Source organism: Pteropus alecto, unplaced genomic scaffold, assembly GCF_000325575.1.
Source record: "Pteropus alecto unplaced genomic scaffold, ASM32557v1 scaffold30, whole genome shotgun sequence".
NCBI lineage: Eukaryota > Metazoa > Chordata > Mammalia > Chiroptera > Pteropodidae > Pteropus > Pteropus alecto.
This window is the reverse complement of record NW_006429782.1, coordinates 1,786,935-1,795,694: the sequence shown is the minus strand read 5'-3', so window position 1 is coordinate 1,795,694 and position 8,760 is coordinate 1,786,935. Positions and strand designations below refer to the sequence as shown.

Genomic DNA, 8,760 nt, shown 5'->3' with positions numbered 1-8,760 from the left:
AGCCGAGATTTGCACCCAGTTTCTGGGTTAAATGATGCCCATTCCCAGCGTCTCTGCTGGGAAGGGGGGCTCTGCCTGAGAATCAGAGGAAGGTCACGGGCCACCAGTTTCAGTGAGGTCTTGGGTCCTCTGTGGACCTGAGTTTACCCACACACAAAAGTCCTGCGTTTTCTCCAAGAAGAAAAAGGGAATAGTAATATGTATCTTTTTCTTCCTTTCTTTTTACAAACGTCCATGTCTCAGAATACTTCCCATGCTCCCCAAATATGAAATTCTGAACATACATCCCTTTGGCTTAATCTTCCTTGCTGTCCTATTGTGCCCATTTCCGAGACAGGGGCACCGATGGCCGCGGGGCAGGCCGGGACTTTGTCCTGCTCCCGATGTGGTGGGGTGAGGGGCTTTGTCCAGCAGGCTGGCCTTTCCGAGCCCCTGCGGGGACCCTCCCCTCCCTGCCTGGCCCATTACACTTGGTGAGCACTGGGACAGCCAGTCCCTGAGGCCGAGGGTCAGTACTGCGACAGTGCTCAGTGAGCCGGACCCCCTCGCTGAGCTTGGGGTCTCCATTTGCCAGGCGTGGGCTCCCCGCTATACAATGAGGGGTCCTACTGTTTTAGCACGCAGGACCTGCCAGGCCCAAGAAGGACCATGAAGCCAGAGCTCGGGATGAAATTGCCCGTCAGTTCTTTTTCATGGTGACGACAGATATGCATTTTTAAAAAAGAACTAGAAAAATTCAGGGGGCCACAGCAAGCCCAGCTGCGATTCATCCCTGAACTGGGGTGTGCAGGTGTGGGTGGTCAGCAGAGCGGAACGCCAGGCTTCTGGGGTGGCCATGAGATCAAGCGTCCGTTGGGTGCTTGCTGACTGTACGCCAACGGAGAAGGGTCGGCTCAAGGCCACGGCATTGAAGTGGCAGGGCCGAACCTTGAACCCAGTGCGTCTGGCTTGAGTCTGTGCTGTCGGCTCTCTACCTGACACCATCATGGGGCGCGGGGTGGGGAGGGCGGCTTTGTGACTGACTTGCTGGGGGTGCCTGAGAGGCCAGGGGGTGCCCGTCTCAGTTCCCCAATGGTGGAACTTTCCCCTCTAATGAAATCAAGGCCCACGAGAGGGGCTGGGCCGCTGCCTTGGAGACACCCGGTGAGTCCCAGCCAGAGCCCAGCTAGCACCCCCGTCGCCGCCCCCTGGCCCCTCTATTTCTGTTTGTCCCCCCTCGGAGAGTCTTCCCCAGTGGTTGAGAGTGTGGCTCTGAAGCCAGCTCCCTGGCTGTGTGACCTTGAGCCAGTTCCTGAACCTCTCTGGGCGTCCATCCATCGCGTCATCTGTAAAGCGAGCGCTGCTCAGAGCACTGACCTCATTGGGTTTCGAGATGGGGGAGAGGTTCTTTGAAACCCCGGCCGACCCAGAGTCAGGGCGTTTGCCCTGACTTGTTTTTATTATTATTATCGCTGTTTTCTCCACCTCCAGGTTTGCAAGGCTAGTTCATAATCCCTGTCTTATAGTTAGGGAGCCTGAGGCCCCCCCCACCCCATCTTCACCGAGGAGGGCCTGTCTGTCCCCTGTCAAAGTTGGGGGCTCAGCCCAGTCTCTGCCCCTTCTCCTCTTGTTCTTCAGCCTGAAGCTCGAATGTGACAAGCTGGCCAGCGAGAAGTCGGAGATGCAGCGTCATTATGTGATGGTGAGCCGACCTAGGGTCCAACGGGTGGGGATGGGGGGACCCCAGACCCTCCTCTGCTACGGGCAGCTGCCACCCAAACCCCGGCCACCCCCTCTGGGAAGTGTGAGGATGCAGGGTCTGCCTTGCTGGCCTGGCTGCCAGCCCAGGCGGTGGCGGAGGTGCCAAACCACCGGGTTGCAGCCTGGGCTTGCCAGGTCCCCTGGCTGTCCTTGGCAGCCAGCAGAGGAGGCAGCGGCTGTGGAAGCCAGGAGCCAGGAACTGACGTTGGGGAGCAGCCGGATCCCTCCCCGCCCCCACGGGCCCTGGCATCCCAGTACTTAACCCCTCCTCGCCCGGGCTGTGGGAAGAACACGGTGGGGCGGTGGGGGGGGTGGGGGGCTGGCAGGAGGCTGACACCCTTTGAAGTAGGTGGGAGGGAGGGGTGACAGGGCATTCTTCAGCCTGACATTTGAGACCCTGCCCATCCACTGTGCCAGAGTCTGCCCATCCACTTGTTCGGTTTCATACATCAAAAAACCCCTGCCTTGGCCCAGCCCCTCGCCCTCTGCTCTCTGAGGCTTTAGGGGAGGCAGAGCCAGACACCAAAGCTCCCAGCCCCTGACGGAGGGGGCTGGGGAGTGGGGGACCCCACGGGGATTGGGGGGCTCCAGAGGGGAGCCATTGCCTGAGGGAGGCGGCATGGAGAATGGGGCATTGCACCTGGGGTCTTGAAGAATGAGTAGGAGCTGGCCGGGCAGAGGCAGGGGGCGGGGGGTTGGGGAGACCAAGCAAAGGCCTGGGGACCACCGGGCTTTCTGGAGTGGGGGGTGATGGGGAGCTATGAGAGAGCTTAGACCAGGAGTGGGGGCAGGGTCAGATCTGGGGCATGGAGTGGGGGTGCTGCTGGCCCCAAAGCCAAACCCAGCAGGCTTTGTTTATCTTCCATTATTTATACCCAGGAAGGCAAACTTCCCTGGAGTCTGGGGCCACCCGCAGACAAGACACATAAAGATAAAAGATTAGGAGCCCTGGAATGTGTGTATATTAGGGGAGCAGTGGGGCTCTGATAATGATTCCAGAAGCCAAGGAATGGGGCCTAGAGCTCCCCCAGCTCCCCAGCAGCCCCACCGGGCACCTGGGCCTCTGTTCCTGGCGGGGGTGTCTCACCCCTCCTGTCTCCCTCCCACCTGTCTGTCTGCATCACCCTCTGTTCCCGTCTCTCGCTTTTCCTCCCTTCTGCCTCCCCCTTTGTCTCCTGAGCCCCCCACGCTTCACCCGCCCCCATTTCTCTCCCCCCCACACAGTACTACGAGATGTCTTATGGCTTGAACATTGAGATGCACAAGCAGGTACGCCCCCCCCCGCCCGCTCCCCCAGCACCCCAGGCAGGTACGCCCCCGCCCGCTCCCCCGGCACCCCAGGCAGGTAGGAGCCCGCCCCTTGGCTGAACACCAAGTCCGCCCTGTGATCTCGTTCCTCCCGAGCTCCCCCATTGCCATTCTTTCTCGGGCCTCCCTGGGAGGTGGTTCTGCCTGAGGGGGATGGGCAGAGGCCTTCCCCGGGATCTGCCACCCCCACCCCATTGCCTGCCCTTTGTGACAGTGGCAAGAGAGTGACGTGAGCCCACACGCGGTACAGCCCTCAGATTGCCCCCTTGCCCTCCTGCCGCCTGAGCCCTAGGGAGGCCAGTCTCTGGACGTCACAGAATAATGCCAGCGCCCCCACCCAGCCGCCCACCCTGGAGTGCTCAGTACCTACCAGGCGCTGGGCATCGTCTTCCCAGGGCCACCTCGACCCCCAGCGGCCCAGTCCGCATGCGGGCCTGTGCCGGTCCCACCTTGCCATTGATCGGGTGCCTGCGGGCCCCGTGTGTAGACCCCACCCTGGCTGAGTTGGCCCCTCTTAGAGCCCCAGGCCTCCTGGGCTGGTCTGCACCTGTCCCCCTGTGTTTGTTCTAGGCTGAAATCGTCAAGAGGCTGAATGGGATCTGTGCCCAGGTCCTCCCCTACCTTTCCCAAGAGGTGAGCCATGTGGGGCGGGAGCGGGGTGGTGGGCGGGAGGTAGATGGACCATGAACTTGTCCCTGGCCCTCCCCACTGCAGCCATCTGGGGCAGCAGCGGGCTGGCCACCCCAAGGCACACACCTCCCCTCTCTGGACTGCACGGCTACTACCAGCCTGTGCAGAAGAGTCCCCAGGCTGGAGGACCTCAGGGGTGCGGGCCAGTGGAGGGGGGTGGCGTCACCCTGCTGTGGAATTCCCGGCCCGCTTGAGTCATTCGCCTTAGAAGTGTCAGCTCTGCCAAGGGCACACCAAGAATTTTGTTTTGCTTTCGCCTTTCCCTTCCTGGGATTCACCTGTGACAGGGACAAGCGGGTGTGTGCGGAGGGCACTGCGCACACATACAGAGACGTACAGACACGGATAAACGCAGATGCAACACACAGACTCACTGTGCACATGTACACACGCGGACACGTTTGTGCAAACATGCAGACACGTGTGTCCCGATACACGTGTGGATACATGCACACACCCAGGGCTCTTCCTTTTCTGCTTTTTCGGGTTCTCGGGCTCTTGGTGTGAGGCCCGCTCCACACGCACCCCACACCTGCACCCCACCAGGCTGTGTAAAACCCAGCTCCTGCAGTCTGCCAGGTTTACTGGTGGTGATTCATCGTTTCCTCTTTAATCCCCACCCATATCTTGAGATCCTTTGGGTGATAAGCGTGCCTAAGGACTATTCCAGAAGGACACCCCGAAAGCCCCAGAGAAGAGTGTTCCAGGGGCCCCGCGGGCCTAGACTCGTGCTCATCTTCATGACGGGCTTCCCAGTAGCCAAGGCAAAAAGGGAGATGGCAGATTGTAGCATCTGATGGCCGGAGAGCCTGACTCTCAGGGGGCGCTGGGGGAAGGTGGGACATAGGCCCTGAGCCTGGACCCGTATTCCAGCCCTGCCAGAGTTCCCTGGGCCTCCCCCAGCTGTGCAAGGACAGGGACGTGGACCAGCGGCTCTCACAGCGCAGTCTCTGAGCTCTCGAGTCATCAGCCCTTCCCTGCACAGTTGGCAGGTGGCCCTGTCGTGCACTGCCCTTTCCTTTGCACGTGGCATCGGCTGGGTCACGATCCTGGATTTCTCTCTGACTCACCCAAAGGCCTTTTCCCAAGCATCCGGCCCCCAACCCCTTTAGGTCTTCTGTGCATCTCGATCTGTCCCCATTCTCCAGATGAAGAGACTGAGGCTTGGTGACAGGAAGCAGACCCTGGGGGCTGGGGGCAGCGCTGGCAGGCCGGATGGGGGTGGGGCTTCTCCCGGGCGCTGTGACGTAACCCTGTCCTCTCTCCTTTCAGCACCAGCAGCAGGTCTTGGGAGCCATCGAGAGGGCTAAGCAGGTCACGGCTCCTGAGCTAAACTCCATCATCCGAGTAAGTCTGGGGTCTGGGGTGTGCGGTGGGTGGGACGGTGGGCGGGCGGCGAGTGGGCCTGAGGCAGCTCACGCGCCCCTCCCTCTGGCCTGCAGCAGCAGCTCCAAGCCCACCAGCTGTCTCAGCTGCAGGCTCTGGCCCTGCCCCTGACCCCACTGCCCGTGGGGCTCCAGCCGCCTTCGCTGCCGGCGGTCAGCGCGGGCGCCGGCCTCCTCTCTCTGTCGGCGCTGGGCTCCCAGGCCCACCTCTCCAAGGAAGACAAGAATGGGCACGATGGAGACACCCACCAGGAGGACGACGGCGAGAAGTCGGATTAGCGGGTGGCCGGGCTGGGAGGGTGGGGGGACGAGGGGAGACAGACACACAGAGCGAGACAGCATAGCTCGGGATTGGCTAGACTCCGGTAGTATTTATGGTGGCGCCTGCTGGGGCCTCAGCCCCCGCTTCTGTGCCACCCCCTAGATCCGCTCAGGCTCCCGGCCTCCCTCCTCCTGCCCGCCACCCCACCGCGCCCCCCCCGCAGCCCGAGTGGGTGAACACCTGCTCGCACAGACGAGGCAAGCTGAGGCCTGGAGGCGTGAGCGGGAGGCCAGGTCAGAAGGGAGCAAATCCTCAAAGTCCAGCACCCCTGCACTTCCCCGTCTCACACACGCGTAACTGACAGTCCGCCTGCTGGGGGGAGCCCCCTCAGGGCACCTCCCAGCCTCCCACCCTGGCACTGCATGCAAACACAATGCTAGCTGCCCCTTCCTGCCCCGGGCACCCCCCGTCTGCCCCTCCACCCTGCCCACTCCCCGCCTCTTGTAGCTCCAGACACCCACGCCCACCTGGTCCTCTGTCCTCGCTCAGCGAGGGACTCAAGCTTAGCCGGGATGAGCAGGGTGGGGGTGGGCGGCCCAACATCCTCCTCCTCCCTTTCCCGAATAAAGATGAGGGTACTCGAGTTGTCTTGGTTTTTATTTTATTTTTTTTTCCTTTTCCCAGTATACTAGCTTGTCTTTTAAGAAAGGGGATATTAAAAAAAAAGACAGAAAAATGTTTGAAAAAAAGCAACACCCACACCTGTGTCTGTATATAGCCTTTTAGACTGTCAGCTTTTGTTGTGTTCAGTCGTTTGAACTCCGAGAGAGAAGTGAATACGCTGTCTCGAGGGTGGGCTTAGCTGTGCCTTTCAAATAAAGACGTGAGAAGGTTGGTCGCCGTGTCCCTGCCTCTGTGTTGCGGGCTGCCCCCCTTTCTGGGGAGGAGGGGACTCCTTTCATGTCTGGGCTCCCTCCTCTGTGACAGGACACAGGACGGGACGGCATGTTGAGAGGCCTAGGTGAGTTCGTCTTGTAAGCGTAGTCCATCTGCCAGACTTGATGTGTAGACCAGAGAGGGTCAGCTGGAGGCCGTGGGTCACGCAGCACAGCCCAGGCGCTGGAGGAGGTTAGCGAAGCTGGTTTCTGAGCCCCAGGCCAGAGGGCCCTCAAGTGACATTCTTTTCCCTTAAAGACAGAAGATATAGAGACTGCAGATCATACCCCGCTGCATGCACACGTGCACGCGTGCACATACAAGGACCCTTTCCTACGTCAGAGAACACACTCCCCCAGCTGAACCTCAACCCTCCAAGGACCAGCTTGAAGGCCCCCCTCCCTGCCATGCCCAACCTGGATCACCCCAGGGGGGAGCCAGAAGGAAAGGAGAGCCTCCCCACCCCTGGTATACCCGACACTCAGACCAAGGGTGCCTCAGGCTGTCCATCCAGGATTTGGGGCTGGTAGGTGCCAGACACCCATGACAGATCTTGCCCTCAAGGAGCTGAAGCACCCAGGGGACTTTTGAAGTGCAAGAAATACATGCTTTTCCAATGCAATGGGTTCCCATGGCGGGCCAAGGGCACAGACGGGACAGAGGCAGGGTTGGTGATGGCCCACTGGCCTCAAGGAAAATGTCTCACATCCCTAAGGAGAGAAAGAGGAAACCGAGAGGGGACCGGGTGGTCACCCGTCTCCTGCTGAGTCCCCCACTTCCCTACTGCAGCCAACGCGCCTCTAGAAGCCACCAGTGTGATGGGGTCATTCCCCGCTTAATGCTTATGCCTGTGTTGAAAACCCGAGCTCACCCAACGCGGAGAGCGTCAGTCATTACATATTCAGAAGGTGGTTGGCACAGACATGCCACTTGAGTCCACCCAAAAAGACGAGAGTGTTCAAGACCTGTCATCACCACTGCCCGGCAGAAGGGATAAGTTGTGACAGTCACGTCCTGGGAATGCTACACAGCCTTGAAAATAGGGTCACTGCTATTCTATACTCAACGCAACGCGGTGCACCTCACACCGCCAAACAACGGAGTGAATGCGTGTGATTCCATCTACATAAAGAACAAAACCAGGCCCGAGCGACCTAGAGCTTCTGACGTCATTGGCTTACCCTTGGGGGGAGGGGAGGGTTTTCGAACGCGTTTCTTACCTGAGTGTGCTCACTTGGCGATAATTCATCCAATTGTTCACTTACAATCCCTGTGCTCTTTTGTGTTATGTTTCACAATTTAGAAAAAAAAAAAGTATTTTAAAAAATAATCTGAAATACTTTCTAAGTTAGCAGGCTGCAGACTTTAGCAGGCTGCAGCCGGGTGGAAACGCTGCTCCCTGCCCAGAGGCCCTTGCACAGCTGTTCCCCTGAACCTGGCACAAAGTTGCTTGCTTTCCCACCCAGCTTCCCCGACCCTCCCCCAAAGCAGGGGAGTGACACCTCCCCGCTGAAAGGTGCTTAGGGCAGAGCCTGGTACATTCACCCCTTCATTTACTGAGACCCAACTGGGAGCCCCAGGGACACAGCAGGGAGCAAAACAGACCCAAATCCTTGTCCTTGTGGAAGCAGTAAACAAGTAGGAAAATATAAAATGTATCAGCAGGCTTGTGGATAGGGCCGAAGTGAGAAGCGAGGGAGATTATCAATTGCATTATTTTTTTAAATTTGCACATAGAAGCCGCCCAATACATGTTAGCAAATTTATTGAGGGCAGACCTGAGTTTGTGCTGTTCTCCTACCCGAAGTAGTGATTTGAGGCATGAAGTCACTTGTCTGATCTCAGTTTCTGGGAAACTGTTCCCAGAATTAGCAGAAAGCTTACAAGGGCTCAGGAGCTGTCAGCGGATATTATTATTACTGATGCTGCTGGCCGATGAAGAGCGCCGTGGGGGGCCGTGGGTCACAAATCCTACAGCCCCCACCCAGGGGTCTTCTCCAAGGAATGTGGGGTCCTTCCCAGCCAAGGACAGGTCTGCGACCTCGGCTTTTCCTCTGGGCCTCAGAGCCCCCCCATCGACCCCCCCCATCCTGCCCACGGGGCTGAGTCCCCCCAGGCTTTAGCGAGGGTCGTGGAGCCCGCGGGGGGCGGGTGACGAGAGGGTCCTAGGGCTACGCGATCTCGGCCGGGAAGCCGGCGAGCGGAGGTGCCATCTCCGGAGCCCCTCCCCCCGCGGCCTCCCGCGCTTAACGACGCGCCGCCAGCGACCTCGGCTAATTGATCCGCTAATGGGCCCCGCGCCGCGGCCGCGCCTAATGAGGCGGGAGAAAGGGGAGGAGGGGGCGGTGGGAGAGGAGGAGGGGAGGAGGGGGGATGGGGACAGGAGGAGGAGAAGCGGGAGAGGGGGAGGGGAGGGCACGGAGGAGGAGGAGGGGGGTC

At 59.7% G+C, this 8,760-nt stretch overlaps 1 protein-coding gene and 1 long non-coding RNA gene across 5 annotated transcripts in view; one reads left to right on the top strand and one right to left on the bottom strand.

Annotated features, from left to right (window-relative positions):
- The window catches only part of AES (amino-terminal enhancer of split), an 8,397-nt gene extending 2,369 nt beyond the window's left edge, over positions 1-6,028 (top strand). The window contains exons 3-7 of one of the 2 annotated variants that reach the window (XM_015585321.2): positions 1,618-1,681; positions 2,965-3,009; positions 3,619-3,681; positions 5,011-5,085; positions 5,184-6,028. In XM_015585321.2, coding sequence (XP_015440807.1) covers positions 1,618-1,681; positions 2,965-3,009; positions 3,619-3,681; positions 5,011-5,085; positions 5,184-5,402 — 466 coding nt within the window. In that variant the 3' untranslated portion in view covers positions 5,403-6,028. Of the gene's footprint in view, positions 1-1,617; positions 1,682-2,964; positions 3,010-3,618; positions 3,682-5,010; positions 5,086-5,180 lie in introns of both variants that reach the window. The other variant, XM_006904200.3, reaches the window with a different exon arrangement.
- Positions 6,029-6,068: 40 nt separating this feature from the next.
- LOC107195291 overlaps positions 6,069-8,760 on the bottom strand; it is an 8,711-nt gene continuing 6,019 nt past the window's right edge. For 2 of the 3 annotated variants that reach the window (XR_003044693.1, XR_001516397.2), the window contains 2 exons: positions 7,542-7,598; positions 6,069-6,572 (listed from right to left, as the gene is read on the bottom strand). This is a non-coding gene — a long non-coding RNA (uncharacterized LOC107195291). Of the gene's footprint in view, positions 7,032-7,541; positions 7,599-8,760 lie in introns of all 3 variants that reach the window. The other variant, XR_003044694.1, reaches the window with a different exon arrangement.